The sequence below is a fragment of the Mastigoproctus giganteus genome, chromosome 9, assembly GCF_048544385.1.
Source record: "Mastigoproctus giganteus isolate SK-2022 chromosome 9, ASM4854438v1, whole genome shotgun sequence".
NCBI classification, from domain to species: Eukaryota; Metazoa; Arthropoda; class Arachnida; order Uropygi; family Thelyphonidae; genus Mastigoproctus; species Mastigoproctus giganteus.
This window is the reverse complement of record NC_143583.1, coordinates 34,581,717-34,602,157: the sequence shown is the minus strand read 5'-3', so window position 1 is coordinate 34,602,157 and position 20,441 is coordinate 34,581,717. Positions and strand designations below refer to the sequence as shown.

General features: G+C 35.6%; 1 protein-coding gene across 2 annotated transcripts in view; it reads right to left on the bottom strand.

The window, feature by feature from the left end:
- Window positions 1-20,441, bottom strand: part of LOC150080140 (uncharacterized) — a 930,549-nt gene that overhangs the window by 82,347 nt on the left and 827,761 nt on the right. For both annotated transcript variants that reach the window (XM_090381841.1, XM_090381842.1), the window contains 2 exons: window positions 18,594-18,709; window positions 6,442-6,702 (listed from right to left, as the gene is read on the bottom strand). In XM_090381841.1, the coding sequence (XP_090237967.1) occupies window positions 6,442-6,702; window positions 18,594-18,709 (377 nt within the window). The remainder of the gene's footprint in view (window positions 1-6,441; window positions 6,703-18,593; window positions 18,710-20,441) is intronic.

Sequence of the window (20,441 nt, the reverse complement as noted above, 5' to 3'; positions counted from 1 at the left end):
AGTAGCAGGCATATGCAAAAAACATTACATCATTCATACTAAATATTTCAGAATGAAGTATGACACTAAGGTCACTAACGTTAATTTGGTAGAGTAAGCAGCAGGCAAGAGCCTGCTGCTTACTCTACCAAAATCATGAAAATCATGACTTTGGTTCTAGCTGTTCGATTTTAAAACGGTTCTGATTTTCGTCAACTCCTATTATATTAATAAAAATAAATTTTTATTAATATAATAGGAGTTCTAAAATACCCTGAATTTAATACTTATTAAGTTATAAGCCATGGATGGGCTTCGGCCCAGGGAATAGTGAGCATAATGGAGTATGGCATATCTTACATGGAAACCCACGAAGTGTACAATTTATTTTGGGGTTCCTATTACCCATGTGTAAGACTTTGCATTCTGCTGCATTAAAACATAGCTACCACTTTTCTGACCATTCTTGCAGCCTCTTCAAGTCATTCTGAAGGAGCTGCATGGTGCTGATTATTAACTACTTTACCAATCTTTACATTGTCTGCAAATTTTAGAATCAAGCCTTCTATCCCATTGTTGATGTCGTTTATGAAAATCAGAAACAACAGTGGTCCAAAAACTGATACTTGGGGGATTCCACTTCTGACTTTGCACCAATCTGAAGAATATCCATTGATCACAACCCTCTGCCTTTTACCCTGCAGTCACTCAGCAATTTATCTTGAATTTTTCTAGTAATCCCAACATATTCCAGCTTATACAGTAACCTCTCATGAGGGACTGAGACAAAATAGCTTAGTAAATTAGTTATGTTGAAATTTTTTCCTACATGCAGCTCATGAATAACTGTGTAAAAATAGCTTAATAAATTAGTTAAATATGATTTTCCCTTAAAACTACGTTGCGTGTTATTCAGAATGACATATATATCTAAATGTCCCTGGACTGCACTCGTAATCATTGCCTCTAAGATTTTCCTAACCGGTCTAAGTTTGGTAACTAACCGGTCTGTAGTTACCAAACTTAGAACTCCCTTTATGTATTGGTGATACATTGGCATTTCTCTAATCCAAAGGAATCTATCCAGAGTCAAAGATACTCTCATAATTAACTTCAATGGTTCAATATACTTCCTGGGGGCAATCTCAAAATTACTGTATATATGCCATCAACTCTAGGAGCCTTACTTGTCTTTATGCTTGAAAGTTTTTCTAATAAACAGTCATCTGTAATTTCGAAATCACTATTTTCATATGACTTAGTCTCACTTGCACAGCCTCTTCTTAGCATAAAGGGTCTTTCTTCAGTAAAGACAAATTCAAAGCACCTGTTTAATTCATCCAGAACATCAGTTGGGTTGTCTAAGGCATCCCACAACCAGTGTACAAGGGTTCGATCTAAGTCACTTTTTCCTTTCTTGCATTCACACACACATGCAAAATTCCTGATCCCATTCTTTGGCTTTCTTAGCCAGTGCTTTCTCATACACAGCCTTGGCCCCTCTAATCTTATTTGTGATACTATTATAAATCAACTTGTAGCTGTTGTAGGCTTCGTTACATTTCATTGCTCTGTAACTGTCCCATGCTATATTCTACTCTATCTGACCACTCCTCCTTCATACTTTTCAGCATTCTCCTTCTGCAATATTTTCTTAATGGTATTTCAAAATGTAAGAGCAATGAAGCTCAGTTTTAAAAATACAGAATTCAAAATAGTTGCACAACTGATAATTAAACTTCAGACAATATTGAGGACAAGGAAACCAACCTCTGTCTCTAACATGGAACAAACCAATATTGTCTATAACATTGCTTGTGGGGAGTGCGAGTCCTTTTACATTGGTTCTACCCAAAATTATCTTTCATTGTGTTTACAACAACACAAGGCATCTGTGAGGGCGAAAAGGACAGGTGCATCTGAACTTTCCTTTCACGGCATTCAGGAGAACCATGTTTTTCTGTTTAATGAAGCTAAAGTAATTAATGCACAGAAAGAATACATAAAACTGTTAATAGCTGAAACACTTGAAATGAAATTAAACTGTTGTTCTATAAATGTATGGAGACCATATACTATTTCGGACTCGTGGACCGTCACGCTCATGTGTGAATAGCATGATTCACATTGGTTAACGGTAATAATCTTGTCGCGATGTGCCTATTTTAAAATATAAGAGAGTGGATGTTGTTTTTAACTCGTTACTTCTAGGGAGCACAGTTTATAACCGAAATACCTGGTTATGTATTAAGAAGTTCAACCTTAGAATATTTTAATATGGTTTTAATTTAATATAGTTTTAATATAGTTTGACTATTGTCTTCTCTTTCTGGTCTATCAATGCTAATGGGTTTAGTTTGGGGTAAGTTGATGTGCATCGGCTGCATTTGGCTCTACCTTGGTGGCAGCTGGCAGACTATGTGAATTGAAGACAAGTTTAGTTTTTTATATAATATCATATAATTCAACAATCCTTCAATAGGGATATGTTTGCAGTTTTAAAGATTTTAATACTTAAAGATTTTATATTACATTAATCTGATTAGTTTGATGTGAGTGTTGGGTCAAGATTTCCTACAATAAAGGTATGATATCGATCTTATATTTAAACAAAAATGTTAATGGTATGTATGTGTTCATGCCTTCTGTGATTTTTTTCTTTAAAGGTATTTGTTCAAATGTATTAGTCATCACTCTGCAATCCACCCAATTAACAGATGGCATACAGTGCTTCAAACTGTCAACGTGCCATCTTCTGAATATTTAAAACCCATGCCTTTACCTTTAACTAGTGCAAAATCTTTTAGATGTTGCAGCAGCATATTTGAGCGGCAACCAGAGAGTGTAATACTCTTGATCTGGTTATCAGCAGTGATTATTCATGCATTAAGAATTTGCAGACAAAGGAACTGCTAGGTGGCAGTGATCACAGTGTACTGATGTGAGATTTACTTTTTTTTTTTTTTTTTTTTAATTAGTTGTTGGCGCATTGGCTTCTATGGCCATAATGCACCTCCCAAGAATTTTGCAGTACTCTGATCCAAGCCCAAGGTGGGATTCGAACCCGCAACCTTTGGGTTGCCAGGCAGGCACTTTACCCACCAGGTTAGCCCGGTTGGCAGGGTTTACTTAAAGATATAATTACCATCAGAGGTAAAGGGAAGAGTTTTTGCTTCCGTAAAGGTGACTACAGTGGTTTCAGACAGTTTTTAAATTCTGCACAGTGGGATCAACTGATGATGTTACCAACTGCAAATTCTAAGTGGGAAGTATTCAAGGAACTAATCATGGAAGCTACTAGGCTTTTCATACCGATTAAGAAATACTGTTCAAGGTTTAGGCCTAAATGCATGTCAGATGAACTAATGAGACTCATAGCCAAGAAGAAAAATGCATTGGATGCATATAAATTATCAGGCGACACAGAAGCCTACAGCAGATGTAAGCTAGTCTGTAATCAAGTCACACAGAATGTTAAGCAAGCGAAGGCAGATTACAAAAAATCTTTGGCAAAGGATGCTAAAAAAACAGCAAGGACTTCTTTACTTATATAAATTCTAGAAGGAAGGGGATAAATCAGATAGGTCCACTTGATATTGATGGTTTGACTGTTGATGATCCTGCTCAGACAGCTGATAATCTGAATGAGTATTTTGCATCTACATTCACACGAGCAGATAATTAAGGGAGGAAAATGCCAGAAGTTTATCAACTGTAATAGGGTGCTTAATGATTTTGTAATAACTGAGAGCAAAGTGAAGGAGAAATTATTGAAGTTAAACATAAGAAAGGCACCTGGGGTGGATGGGATCTATCCAGTTATATTAAATGAGGCAGCAAAGGAAGTAGGAAAACCCTTAGCCATAATTATGAGAGCATCCTTGGACTCAGGGGAAGTCCCCAAGGACTGGAGATGTACAAATGTATCCCCAATTCACAAAGGTGGGATCTAAGGGTGACATAATTAATTACAGACCAGTTGGTTTAACTTCTGTTCTGGAGAAATTAATGGAGTCTCTGGTTAAAGAAGTAATGTAGGACCATCTAGACAAGCCTGCAGTTATAGTTCAGACACAGCATGGGTTTGTTAAGGGAAAATCTTGTCTGACAAATCTGATTGGATACTATGATGTGGTTACAAAAGAACTGGATGCAAAAAATAATTTTTTTTTAATATATCATATACTTGGATTTCAGGAAAGCTTTTGACACTGTTGCGCATGGAAGACTACTGTACAAATTGGAGCAGTATGGTATTAAGGGTAAGTTGCCACAATGGATAAAAGGGTGGTTGAGTGGGAGAAGACAGACAGTGGTAATCAATGGATGACTTGCGGACTAATGTTATTAGTGGAGTCCCTCAGGATTCGGTGTTGGGCCCACTGTTGTTTTGTATATTATCAATGATATTGATGAAAGGCTTAATGTCGAAGTTTGCAGATAATACAAAGGTTGGCAGGGTTGTTAATGACAGTAATGGCAGTGTGCTAATGCAACAGGATCTAGAAAATTTGGGCAGATGGGCTGAGAAGCGGCAACTGAAGTTTAACATTGCATCAGTCAAAGTACTGCATACGGGTAGATATAACTCTAGAGAAACATACCAACTGTGTGGTACTACACTTAGGGTGGTAGTAAATGAGAAAGATCTGGGAGTAATTGTGCACTCAGGTATGAAGGTTTCTGAGCAATGCAGACAGGCTGCCAGAGCAGGTCATCGGGTATTGTCAATGATAAAAAGGAATTTTGCTAGTAGGGAAAAGGAGGTGATTATCCCTTTGTATAAGGCAATGATCAGGCCACACCTTGAATACTGCATACAGTTCTGGAGGCCTCATTTTAGGAAGGATGTAGAGTTGCTAGAAAGAGTATAGAGAAGGGCAACAAGACTTGTGAGGGGAACAAAGGGGTGCTATTACCAAGAAAGGCTTAAGTTCTGCAAATTGCAGCATCAGGAAACTAAGGACCTGCGAGGTGATCAGATTGAGGTGTATAAGGCACCTCGAATGGGTTGAGCACGCTGAATTCTGATGGGATTCTTCCACTTGCTCAGATTATGAACCCGAGGGGGCATGAATTCAAATTTAGGAAAGACAGTTGTAGAATAGATGTGTGGAAATTTGCCTTTAGCTAGCGGGTGGTTAACTTTCTGGAGGTGGTTTGCTGGAATAACTTTCCATTCTGTCATTGTCGAAGTTGATAGCCTAAATAAATTCAAGAAGGAACGGGACAAACTTTTAGAGGGTGTGTTAAATTGTTTTTTTTTTGGCTGATTCTATGTAAACTCATACACTTGCTTTCTTGCATCACATATCTCCATTCCTATTACTATCTTTCTTCATCTTCCAACTAACAACTGTGTGATCACTACCTGCCAATGGTTCTTGTATTTTAAGTCCTGTGACATCATTTAATTTGTGCGTAATGATGAGGTCAAGAATATTCTCATCCATAATATTATCTCTGACATGCTGGTACAAATAATAATAATCTAGTTTATTTAGAAAATTTTTTCCCCAAGACAAGTTTCACTCCCACTTATTCCAATCAACCTGGGGCAGATTAAAGTCACCCACAATAAGACATTCACGCTTGCTTGCCCATTCCATTTGCGTGTAAAGACTCTTATGATACTCTTCATAATTTTCTAGTCTGTAGATTACTCCCACTCTTATTACACCTTTGCTTCTAACTCACACCACACAGATAATATGCTGGCAGACATAACTTTCAGACATAACTTTCATTTCAGACTGGCAGACATGACTCAGCAAAAGCTCTTATTGCACTCAGGCTGCTTTTGATAACAAGCATGACCTTCCCCCTTCTTCTGTCTTCTCTATCTTTTCTAAATACATTATAAATACCACAGTGGAATTCATGATCCCCAATTTTCACACACCATATTTCTGTTAGCCCTATTATGTCAGCATTAGTTGTCCTAACCAGGAGTTCGAATTCAGCCATTTTATTGACAACACTCCTGACATTACTGTAGACACAGTTAAGACTAAATATTCTTCTATAGTTTACTGCCCTGATACACACCAATATGGAAGCACGTGATGTACATGCTCCCATAATAATGCCCTTTTGAAACTCCATAATATCTTTACTGCGTCCCATACATCCTATTTTATCACTCTGACTTGCATGACCAGATGAAAACTACCACTGCTCTAGTGAAACTGTTTGGCTTTTTTATACTGTCAACTATGCAAAATAGTCCATTAAGGATAGGATTGTCACAATTTAATGATCACTGAGTGCAAATAATTAATGTTTAAATACTTTATCAAATTAATTGAAAATAACAAAAGATATTTCAACATAAAACATATTTTTTTAGAAACATCAAACAAAAACTGCTGCAACTGGAAAAATTAGAATAAATATAAAATAGTCATATATATATATTAAATTTTATAAAATATGTTTAGAAAAATAAATATGTTTCATTACCTGGTTGAGTGAAAGCTGTCCTGCTGCAGCAGCGGCGGCAAGTGCAGCAGCAGTTGTCGTTACAATTGCAGATGGTGGAAGTGTTGGAGTGCTGCTAACTGTAACCCCTGAGGTTTGTCCTGAATTTGTGGACGAAGAGTTTGTGGTGGATACTGTAATTGCTTGACCATTTGGTGTTGAGTGACTTTTATTTTGATTTGTATGAACTGTAGCATCAATTGGTTCATCGTCATCTTCGTCGTCATCATCATCATCCATTGCCTAAGTCATAACAAAATAATTATTCTCATTATAATTTAACAGAATGTCATGATATAAAAAAAGTTGGCTCTTGTTAATCAATTTGATACTGTGTATTCCTTCTTAATAAATTTTAAGGTTTAGGAAACACTTAACTGAAAGCCTTGACATTAGCATTGTAAAAACTTTTAATTTTATATGTTTGAAACACATATCATAAATAAGTGGTGTAACTATGCTACTAGAAGTCTACAGCATAAATCTGGTTGGCTGCCCTTTCGGCACCTCAGATCACAACTTGGTGGTCATTCCATTTCAGCGGAATTATTCTTGCAGGTTATAAATCCTTTATTACTCACTTCACCCGAAATCCTCATCCTTTATCTAAACCAGAGTTTTCAAAAAAAATGAGCTAAGGCTGCTCAGGAGATAAGAATACAAATAGGGGAGTTTCAATATTTCATAGAACAAATGTAACAACATATTCTACAGGTGAAAATGGAAGCAGATGTTTCTATGAACACATCTCAAAAGTCTTTATTTTCATGTTATTAAACATTAATCATAAATTACAAAACCATGTGAAATGGCAAAACATTTTTATGTTCAAATTTATGTCATAAAAATATTACTGTGTAAAACATACACACCAACAGTGACATGAATAGTGTTGTTCTACTACATGACACAAATGTAATCACAAATGATTACATGCATCAATATCAGGTAATCATTTGTGAGTACTCTCAGAAGAAGACACTCAATGGAAAAAAGTAGACAAATTATTAGAAGGGATGGACAAGTGATGTTGGAAACAATTTTTTTTTGGCTGATGCTGTTTAAGCATGCATACTTGCATCATTTACCACTACTAATACTAAAATACTAATATTGAAATTTTAACTACTTATTGATGTAATGAACTGTTTCATTGCTACAGCAATGCTAATCACCTTGGGTGCCTTCTCCCAAGAGAAGAACTATGACCCATGTTATAAAGTACATACTGGCAGTGTCAGTTACTTGAGTTTTAGGTTTCTGACTGTTCACAATATGGAATTTATTACGAGAGATACTACAAATTTGTTCACTTTTGCCAAGTTAACTGATATGATTTTAATTTATGGTAAGAGTCATAAGAATTCTGTAATTGCTGTTTGTAGATTCACCAAAAAATTTCCAACTTGTTCAGTACTATATCATAAAACATTTGCTGTTGCTGATGGTGCGGAGAGGTATGCTGAAACTGTTAACTGTTAAGAGTAAATGCGGTAGAGGGAGATTTTGATTAGATGCATATGTTGAAGAGCAAATACTTTGTGCTGCACAAGTATCTCCTTCCACAAGTAATAGAGGGTCATCAGGTTGGGTAAATGTTCCTGTGAGTGTATGGAGGACATTACATGAAGAGCAATTATATTATATATGTCTGTACAAGACCTTGGACAACTATACAAGAATTGTTGCTACAAGATTGAATAAATGCAGACACTTTCATCAGTGGTTCATTTGCAATGTATACATGATCCTCAAATTCTCAGCCATGTTATGGTTATAGAAGATTCATGTTTTACAAGAAATTGAATTCTCAACTCTTGAAACACTCATATCCAAGATGAAGAAAACCCATAAAATATTACCAGAATGTAGATTTTCTGACTATCAACATACCATTTCCTTTAATGTTTCGTGTGGCATTCTTGGGGACAATCTTATTGGTCCTTATTTTTCACAAGCAAGGCTTTCAGAAATGGCATACTTACATTTTCTGTGAAATATTGTAAGACATATTCGTTTAAAATTGCAGAGGATGTGGTTTATTCACAATAGTCTGCCAGCCAACCTTTTTCATTGCTTCTGACATTTTAAATATGAAACACAATAATCAATGGGTTGGTCAGAATAGCCCTGTACTATGGCCACCACAATTATCCAGCCTCACATCATTAGATTACTTGTGTGCAGTCTTATGTGAAAAGCATGGTTTATTTATGCAATATGAATTGAGAAATGGCATCTGGAAGCTGCTGAAACCATTAAGAATAGTCCTGAAAAAGATGCAGCAGAGAATTGTGAATCTGTCTGCTGAATGCTGCAGTGAACAAAATGGAGGTAACTTTGATGCTGAATTAGATATTTTAATTTTAGAGGTTTATTTTAGATTATTTTTATGCTGTTATTAATGCTTAATTTTGAATACTTCAGAAATAAAGACTTTTGAGATATATGTTGTAGGAACTTTTTTCTTTTTTTTAGTTGGAGAATATGCTTTTCTACATTTGTTTTCTGTGTAACATTGAAACACCTTGAGTGAATGTATATATATATATATATATATATATGTGCGAATATACATATGTGTATGTATTTGTTGTACATGTTGGCACTAATCACACTAAGAGTAGATCTGTAGGCTTACTTAACAAGTACAGGGCAATGTTGAAAAAAAAGTCAGAGTTAGGGTTAAATTTAAAAGTGTCTGCAATTCTGCGCATACAAGATAGGAGGGAGTATTATGATAAGAGCCTTGTCAATCGGCCCTGGAGAGATTGCACAAGGCTCATGGGATAGAATTTTTTTTCAGCATGGTCTATGCTCGTCAACAGGAGAGACTGCTTCTACAGGGATGGGATACACTTAAATAGAAAGGTGATGCAAGAATATTTGCTGATGCTATCAAGGCAGTGTTAGGTGGGTCGGAAAACTGTTAGCTTGGGGAAATACACAGACTAACAGATTAACAATAGCTATAAGCAGAGGTGAAAGTGATTCTTGAACTGCTTCTATTGGAATGAGCAGTAGCCTGGAAGGCAACGTTCTGGGAATTTGAAGAACTGCTGGGAGTCCACATGGAACAAGTAAATACAAGGGTTAGAGTAACTAAGAGTAAGAACAGGTGCATGTTGGCATTAGCAATGGCTTATGATGCAAGAAAGCAAGAAAGAACATGCTGCTATAAAAATGTACACGACTACTAAGAGCACAGTAAATAAATTTGATTATGAGGTGCTGGTCAAGACATCAAATCAGAGATGTGGTGTCACACAGATATAAGGAATGCAGAATTTGGAAATGGGGGAGTACAATGTGCAGAGAAAGGACAGACAGGACAGGAGGGGGGTTAAACTCTTAGTTAAGAAACATAAAAAATAAGACAGTGCATCCAGTTGATGATATAGGTGGCTAGTGCAATGCTGAGTCAGTTTGGTGTGACATAAGCACTGGAAAACAAAAATGTGAGTAGGAGTGTGTTATAGGCCAAATGACACTGATGAGTACAATGAACAGCTGTACAGAAAAACAGAGTGGGTTGGTAAATCAGAATGTATTATAATGGAGATTTTAGCTTTCCAGATATTGACAGGAACTTGTGGGTAGGTCACTGGCACATGAACAAGACTTTTGTGGAATTATTAGATGACTGTTTTCTACAGCAGCATGTTAGAGGGGCAACAAGAGGGAGTAATACTTTTGATCTCATTACCGGCAGTAATTATTCATGCATTAAGTGATTAGCATGATTATTCATTGAGCCAGTGTAGCTCTGTCATTTATTAAATTAAGAATCTGCAGATAAAGGAATCACAAGGTGGCAATGATCACAGCATATTGATGTGGGATTTACTTAAAGATGAAACTACCATTAAGGGTAAAGAGAAGGGTTTCTACTTTCATAAAGTTGAAATTATAAATAGGAAGCATTGAAGGAATTGATCATGGTAGATACCTAGTTTTTCATACAAACTAAGAAATACTTTTCAAGGTTTAGGCCTAAGTGGAGGTCAGATGAATTAATGAAACTTGCGGCAGAGAAGAAAAAAATTGGATGCATATAAGTTATCAGGTGACACAGGAGCCTATGGTAAATATAAACTAGTTTGTAGTAGTGGCATGTGATGCAAGAAAGCAAATGTATGAGCTTATGCAGCATCAGCCAAAAAAAAAAAAAAAAAAATCACACCATTCCCTCCAAATGCCTGTCCAGTTCCTCCTTAAATTTATTCAACCTATCAACTTCCACAATGACAGATGGAAGTTTGTTCCGGAAATTAACCACCCGCTGGTTAAAGGCAAATTTCCGCACATCTATTCTACATCTGTCTTTTCTTAATTTGAATTTATGCCCCCTTAGATTCGTAATCTGAACAAGTGGAAGGATTCCATCAGAATTCAGCGTGCTCAACCCATTCAAGGCCTTATATACCTCAATCAGATCACTGCGCAGGTGCCTAGTCTCCAGCCACTGCAATTTGCAGAACTTAAGCCTCTCTTGGTAAGAGGATCCCTTCATTCCCCTCACCAATCTTGTTGCCCTTCTCTGTACACACTCAAGTAAATCTACATCCTTCCTAAAATGAGGCCTCCAGACCTGTACGCAGTACTCAAGGCGTGGCCTGACCATTGCCTTATACAGAGGGATAATCACCTCCTTTTCCCTGCTAGCAAAATTCCTATATATCATTGACAAAACCCCATGACCTGCCCTGGCAGCCTGTCTGCATTGCTCAGAGAACTTCATATCTGACTGCACAATTACTCCCAGGTCTTTTTCATTTTCTACCACCTTAAGTGTAGTACCACACAGTTGGTACGTTTCTCTGGGGTTACTTCTACCCATATGCAGTACTTTGCATTTGTCAAGGTTAAACTTCAGTTGCCACTTCTTAGCCCATCTGCCCAAATTATCTAGATCCTGTTGCAGTAGCACACTGCCATTACTGTCATTAACAACCCTGCCAACCTTTGTATCATCTGCAAACTTCGACATTAAGTCTGATATACCTTCATCAATATCATTGATAAATATACAAAACAACAGTGGACCTAACACCGAACCCTGTGGGACTCCATTAATAACATTAGTCCAAGAAGAGCAGCACCCATTGATTACCACCCTCTGTCTTCTCGCACTTAACCATCCTTTTATCCATTGTAGCAACTTACCCTTAATACCATTCTGCTCCAATTTGTACAATAGTCATGCGCAACAGTGTCAAAAGCTTTCCTGAAATCCAAATATCTTTTGTAATCAAGTCACAAAAGAGGTTAGGCAAGCAAAGGCAGATAACGAGAAATATTTGGCAAAGAATGCAAACAAAAACAGCAAAGATTTCTTTACTTATGTAAACGCTAGAAGGAAGAGGTTGAATCAAATTAGTTGAGTCCACTCGATATTGATGGTTTGGCTGTTGTGATCCTGCTCAGGTTGCCAACAAATTGAACGAGTATTTTGCATCTACATCTACAGATGAGGAATTCTTTAGGGAGGGAATGCTAGATGTTTATCAAACTTGAACAGGGAGCTAAATGATTTTGTAATAATTGAGAGGAAAGAGGAAGAGAAATTGTTGCAATTAAAGATAAGAAAGGCAGCAGGGGTAGATGGAATCTATCCAATTATATTAAAGGAGACAGCAAAGAAAGTAGAAACCCTTAGCCATAATTATGAGAGCACCCTTGGATTCAGGGGAGGTTCCCATGGTATGGAGATGTGCAAATGTATCACCTATTCACAAAGGGGGATCAAAGGGTGACACGAGTAATTACTAATGTGTTAGATTAACTTATTTTCCAGGAAAAATAATGGAGTCGTTGGTAAAAGAATAATGCAGGATCATCTAGACAAGGCTGCGAATATACTTCAAACACAGCATGGGTTTGTTAAGGGAAAATCTTGTCTAGCCAATTTGATTGGATACTAAGATGTGATCACAAAGGAACTGGATGCAAGATATATATTTTGACATATACATTGATTTCAGAAAGCTTTTGATACTGTTGCACATAAATTACTGCAGTACAAATTGGTGCAATGTGACCTTAAGCTGCTGCTATGAATAAAGGGATGGTTGAGTGGGAGATGACAGAGAGTAGTAATCAATGGACACTGCTGTTTGTGGACTAATGTTATTAGTGGAGTCCCCCAGGATTCAGTGTTGGGCCACTGTTGTTTTCTATATTTATCAATGATATTGAGGAAGGTATATCAGGCTTAGTGTTGAAGTTTGCAGATGATACAAAGGTTTTGTAAGGGTTGTTAATGACAGTAATGGCAGTGTGCTACTGCAACAGGATCTAGAAATTTTGGGAAGATGGGCTGAGAAGTGGCAATTGAAATTTACAATTGACATTGGCAAATGCAACATTGAGAAATGCAAAGTACTGCATATGGGTAGCAGTAACTCCAGAGTAACATACCAACTATGTGGTATAGTGGAAAATGAACAACCTGGGGGATAATTTTGCAGTCAGATTTGAAGTTCTCTGTGCAGTGCAGACAAGCAGCTAGGACAGCTCGTGGGGGTTTGTCAATGATATATAGGAATTTTTCTAGAAGAGATAGGGAGGTGATTATTCCACTGTATACGGCAATGGTCAGGCCACATTTTGAGTATTGCATGCAGGTCTGGAGTCCTCATTTTAGGAAGGATGTAGAGCTGCTGAAATGAGTGCAGAGAAGGGTAATGAGATTGGTGAGGGAAACAAAGGAGTGCTCTCACCAAGAAAGGCTTCAGTTCTGCAAATTGAAGCATCTGGAGAATAGGCATCTGCATGGTGATCAGAAGCTAAGCATTTCACATTAACACTATCTCTGGGTTATCAGATGCAGTATTTGAGGTGCCAACAAGTACCAAAACACAGTGCAGGATTAAGGAACAGGCTAGCAGGGCCTTTGCCCAGGGTGCCATTTTGTAAGGGGTGCCAAATATTACAAATCATGAAAAGAAAAAAAAAAATATATATATATATATTCTTAGTAAATGGGGCACCGAAAAACCTTTCTGCCCAGGGTGTGAAAATAGCTTTGTGTGGCACAGCCGAAACAGCTGCATAAGGTGGCACTGCACGCTATTAAGCAACATTATAGATCTCTTTTTAGGGGAGTGTTACCTGTTAGTACTGTACCCAAGGAAATTCAACGTGGTATCCTTACAATGTGGGGATCAATGCCTTTTCATAAGACTGGTTTTTCTTTTTACCTATTCCATACTAGCACAGGTTAAAAAAAAACAAAAAAAACTATTATTGTAGTTATTACACCAAGAAATTTATAATATATAAGGGTATAACTAGCTTGTATATCAATCTCCAGCTTCATTTTTTACCTGTACTTTAGCTTACAAGAGTTGTAAAGAAGTTATTAATAAATCCACTCATTTTCAAAGGCTCAGAGCAGAAGACTTGTTTATAGTCCAAATGGCATCTGGACTAGAAGCAAGGGCCTTTTAGTTTCTTGCCAAAGCTACTGGAAACAAGCTCTTTCCAGGCATAGTTCCAATTCTGTTACATCTTCATATAAAGATAAAGTTGGCTAATTAGCATCTTACTGTTTCCTCCAACTCTTTCATTGATAAATTTCCTACCACTGAGCACATTCCTTTCAATGGCTCCCTTGATTTTCCAATGGAGAGACATTAGAAGAATCTTGAACAATCTCACTGCTGAGTCTCAAGAATCTGATGGTTGTGAGTCATTCAAGAAAAGCAATGGATCATTTCAAAAATCTTTGTAGGTCAAAGGAAATTAAATATTTCTTGTATCTATTTATCAATTTTGTTTCTCTCTGCTTATGGCTAAAAGGCCATGATGTGCTTGCCTGTATTCTTCATGGCAATAAAATTATTATTTATTCACATAATCAGAATATCAAAATGGTAACTGGGGTAAAAATACAACGTGTGCGCTTGGCTTTTGTGAAGTGAAACCAGCTATAAAATGTATTAATAACATACAGCAAAAAAAAAAAAAAAGTCTTTGGTTACCCCTACACACATACAAGAACTGTGCAGACTTAATAACATTGGTAGAGAATATTCTTGGATGATAGGAATATTCTCCAAAAGATGTCTCAAGAATTATCTAGTGTTATACACGGTTTCACCCAAAATAAAGGTAGAGCAGTCTGTAGACATAGATCACTTTTACACTGTTATAATAATTTAGTTTATGCCATTAACCTTCCTCAGTTTTCTTAGAAAGTGATTTTCTAAACCTGAGTCAGTGGGATTTTGTGAATGAACTGATATATTTACTCATTGCCATGTTAAATAATAATACATTAATTAAGTAATTATCTGTGACTATACTTATATTTACTAATTATACTCCACTAAGATGGAAAGCTGCTTGTAAGAGAATAAATGGAGAAAGCATAGTTACCGTTATAAATGCCAAAAGAAAGAATTACAATAGTTGGGCAGGAGGAGGAAGGGGATAAGGTTATTTATCCTCACAGCAGCTTTAAAAGATCAATGCAAAACTAATAAGATCATAACACAAAATTAACTCAAACTATATTTTATTGTTCACTCATCATATTAACTTACAATGAGCATGAAATTTAATGCCTATTCCATATAAATTACAAAAAACTCTTAAATTCTTTTGCACTCTAAAAGCATTCTGTCTATCTAGACGTAGCTCACCATATTTTTCAAGATTGTCCCTTTCCCATCAAACATTCAAGAAATTTTATTCAATAAAGTTAAAATGACTCTCACACTTATGACTTTTTGTGTGTCTGACAGTGGGTTATATGGAGGAGCAACTATGCAAGAACTTTTCAAAAATTTTCTTGAAACCTTTTTCCTGGACAGTAATAATGACAGAGAAAAAAGATTTCAAACATGATACAGTTAAAAATGAACAATTAGTTTGTTTTTTTTGATGGAGAAGAAACTATAAGTCATGATATGATTGTACCTAGGAAGGTAAGAGATTATTCTGAATATAGAAACATGCTCCTGTTTAAAAATCTGAGCATTTTTAAAGAAAACAGTATATATATAAAATATATTTTTTGCAGAGATCAGACAGAATGGAATTTTACATCACCCACTGCAGAATGATCTGCAGATCTACATTTAAAGTGCTGCTAGCAGATAATCTAATATCTAATACTTTTGCTTATGTGATGTGGCACAGTTTGTCAAAGAAGAAAGAGGAGTATTGTGTTGTGCAGAGGTTGGGTGTTGTCCTCAGGTAGAATGCATGTGTGTGTGTATTAACATGTTTAAACCTACATGTCATCTCAAAAAATGCAGCCCACTGTTGGCTGAGCAATGTTATGTGACCATTGCAAAAACAACGAAGTTGAAAGTTCCACCTACTGCTGAGTGGCTGTCCTAGAGTATAAAACGGAAATTAAGTATTTACTGTAGTAATTAGGAGATAATCAGCAAAATCATCAGCTAAACTATGAATACGATTTATAGTCAATGGAAGATCATTAATATAAAAAGCAAGAAGAGTATGTGAAAGAACAGAAAACCTTGAGGCACTCCTGTACCAGCTTTGAAATTTGAAGAAAAGGAGCACCACATGGAGAAAGCAACCAGGAAAGAAAGTGACCACCAACTGCAAAAGACAGAAAATGCAACATAAGGGTGGGGCTTATGTAGATTGTTTTATATTAAATCTGATCAATGCCTTTGAAAAATATCTGCCAACATATTCAACCATTTGAAAACTCTATTTATAGTTAATCACAACAACTACAAATGACAGGCGAAATATATTATTATTTGATGTATCACTTAACAGCCATAAATAATAAATTATTTAGAAATCATTAATTTTGCATTATGGAGTTCTGAAAAAAAAAAAAAAAAAATTCAAATTTACTGTTCACAACAAGTGCAATGTGGGAAATCCCATCTTAAAGGAGGGATGGAAGGTTCAAAACAGTCATAGAGCAATTATAAGGCTAATCTTCAGGAGGTATTAACTTAAGACTCTTAGGATTTGGGAAACTTTTCTTTTCAATGCAAACAAATACAAGATTAGTTTAGAAAATTAAACCATTTTATAAATCACAATCATATTCGACAATAATTTTTACTTGGTTATTTATCAGTACATAAAAAAAAAAAAAACCTTAAAATTAAATTCATATTGACATTAACTAATTTAATGGTACATTAAAACCCTAATGATGGTAGGGTGTAGATAAAATTTAAAAACATTATGCTTTTCAAATGAATAAAATTTTTCATTGCCAAAATCAAGAAATTCATAAAATAATAAAAGTAGGATTATCCCAAAAAATTACTTTTAGATAATTTACAAAAATTCAAACATTATAGATTTTATTGGGTTCAATTAAAAATTACAAATAAATGTTCATCCTGTGTATTTGTGAGACTGTTCCAATTAAAGTGAGAAGTTGCATCTTAACTTTTCTGAGAATCATGACAAAGAAGCAACTCTACCTGGTGTCCAAAAAAATCTGGAACCCTTATAGTTCCAGATTTTTTTTAGATAATAATTGGATTTAATAATTTACGGAATTCATTTATACAATCTTTGTCTCAAAACATGTCTGCAATCGAAACTTCATGGTTGTTTTGAATTATTTGCAGCACGTCTGCTACGATGGAATTGCAAACTTTAATTTGTTGTTGGGGATGATTTTCAAACTGTAAACTTGAAAATTTACATTTCTCCAAAAAGTAAAGCAGAATAGATTCAAATCTGGTGATTCGGAAGTCTACTTGGCTGGTTCCCTCCTACCCATCCATTGTCTTAGAATTTTAATTAGAAATAAAAAATTAATTTAATTGAAAATTAACTATAATTAAAAATAGAAAAAGCTTAAAATGCCGAAAGTTAAGACTGAAAATATGCACTTTAGTCAAGGATTAAATAAAACCGGCACTCACCTCATGATCCGTTTAGTTACATACATGAATTATATAAAAAAGGGGGTATGGGAAGGCCTCAGATTAAAGACTAAAATCATAAGTTAAAAATCTTGGGTTAAAATTGAAAATTAAAGTTAAGCTCAGAGGAGGAAAAGGTGCACTGGCATCATTCTCTAGTTGTCAGTTTTAAAATGTGAAACTGTAAAGTTATGATTAAATGGGAATAAGGCCAATAGCATTTTTAATGAAAGTCCATCATTTACAACTATTGGCCTTATTCTCATTTAATCATAACTTTACAGTTTTATGTTTTAAAACTGACAACTAGAGGATGATGTGGTGCACCTCTTTGGACCATGAAGTGAGTGCCGGTTTTATTTAGGCCTTGACTAAAGTGCATATTTTCATTGTAAATTAACATAAATCAAGTTCCCATTGTTCCAGACTTTTCAAATACCCTGTGTAATGAGACACAAGTGCCACCTATGATGACAAACTTGAAAAGTACACGAACATGCTTTCATTTCAGTGAAAAGCAAAAGACTGATATCCCCAAAAAATTGTGAACAATTATATTTGTGAGTTAAATAAGAGTGCACAAAGATTACAAGTTATTTTGAAAAACTGTTAATTTAGAAAGTAAGGTATCTATGACTGATATGTTGATTCATTCACTGACACACTACTAGATCTGCATAGTTATTAGTTATTGGTTATAGCTATAATAGTTATTTGTGTGGCATGGAATTTTGTAAATAAAGATTGCATGCACATAGAAGTCCTGGTCTCTTTCAATTAGCTCCCTTCAGTTTATTCAGAATAAGACAAAAATGGGCAGAACTCACTGTATCTCATTTAAGAGAGGATGTTGAAATTCAGTTGGTAACCACATTTTTATCATTGTTACCATATTTGTACTGACATTACATGCATGTATGAATACACATAGTGTCTCTTTATTTTCCTATTATATGATAAAATTATACTTACTACTGAGTACAATAATTTTCTTTTATGGCTGATTGTACTTTCCCTTTTAAAATACCATCATATTTTTAATATTTGGTTCCTTGGAATTAACAATACAGGTGTAATAACATATGAATCAAAGTTTAAAAAAATAAATAAATGAGTAATATACTTCATTCCAAGTGAATAGGCATGTCCTAGTATTAGTGTAATGCACGGAAATACAAATAATTACGAAAAGGACTGTAAATGTGAGAAAAAAAAAAAAAAAAACCTGAATAATATCATTATGATACCTACAAGATTTAATGCTTTATCTGAATCCACACTATCTCCATCTTGTCCTAAGTCAGCAGAGTCATGACTAGTGGTGCTGTCTTGTGTGTCATTAGAAAAGTCGCCATTCATTCCTGGATCTGCAGGATAAAATAATATAAAAATGATTCATATCGCTGTATTAATATATTTTAAAGAAAAATTACTTTGTTAAAAGGCCTTGTAATTATGTTTGAATAATGACATTAAGAAAATAAAATAAAATAAATAAGAAAATAAATATAAAGCTATCATTAGAGGCAGCAAAAATACATATCCTCCACATAATTACCATTACAAAACCGATAATAAATATCAAATTAAAACATATGCCAGTATTATGGCAAAACTGTAGAGAGAAAATTTAACATAAAAATTAAATTAACAGGGAGGGGGAAAGTAAAAGTAACAAGACAGAAACTGTAGCTGAAAGCCTCCAAATAATTTAGAAATTCAATTAAATCCAATTAATAGTAAATCCATATTAAAATATAAGGCCAACTATATAGAAATTTTCTAAATGTTACATTTCAATCTCTAGACAAATTGTCGCCTTTGCGGCGATTTGTCTAGGGATTGAAATGCAGCGATTCCATGACCATTATTGGCCTCGTGGTCCTCCGTCGATATGGAGCATAATGGTCAGTCTATTATTTTGTTACTTTGTTTTATTTTAGTAATTTGTTTAGCCTCTTTTTGGTGATATTTCACATCTCCCGGAACTGGTATTACTAGGGGGTGCCACTAAATTTAGCATTAGCATTAGCAAAGCCACATGATGCAAGAAAGCAAGCTTATATAGCATCAGCCAAAAAAAAAAAAAAAAAAAAAAAAAAACCACCCCTTATTTCACCCATCCACTCGCTCCAAATGTTTGTCAAATTCTGCCTTGAATCTCTTTAAGCTATCAACTTCTACAACGACAGATGGATGTTTGTTCCAGCAATCAACCACCTGCTGGCTAAAGACAAACTTCTGTACATCTATCCTACAACCGTCTTTCCTCAATTTGAATTTATGCCCTCTCAGGTGATTATTCTGAGCCAGAGGAACAGTCACTTCAGCATTGAGCATGCTCAAACCATTCAAGGCTTTATACACCTCAATCTGATCACCTCACAGGTGCCTAGTCTCCACACACTGTAATTTGCAAAACTTAAGCCTTTCTTCGTAAGAGAAACATTTTGTTCCATTCACTAATCTTGTTGCCATTCTCTGTACTCATTCGAACAGCTCTACATCATTCTTAAAATGAGGCCTCCAGATCTGTATACAGTACTCAAGGTGTGGCCTGACCATTGCCTTATACAAGGGGATAATCACCTCATCCCTGCTAGAAAAATTCCTGTATATCATTGATAAAACACCATGAGCTACTCTTGCAGACCATCTGCACTGCTCAGAATACTTCATATCTGCCTGCACAATTACCCCAGGTCCTTTCATTTTCTGCCACTGTCAGTGTGGTACCACAGAATTGATACGTTACTCTGGGATTACTGCTTCCCATATGTAGTACTTTACATTTGTCAATGATAAACTTCATTTGCCCCCTCTCAGCCTATCTGCTCAACTTTTCTAGATCCTGTTGCAGCAGTGTACTGTCATTAGTGTCATTAACAAAACTGCCAACCTTCGTATCGTCTGCAAACTTGGACATTAAGCCTGATATACCATCATCAATATCATTTATAAATACAGAAGACAATAAAGGACCCAATACTGAACCCTGAGGGACTCAACTAATAACATTACTCCACGATGAGCAGTGTCCATTGATTACCACTCTCTGTCTTCTCCCCCTCAACCACCCCTTTATCCATAGCAGCAATT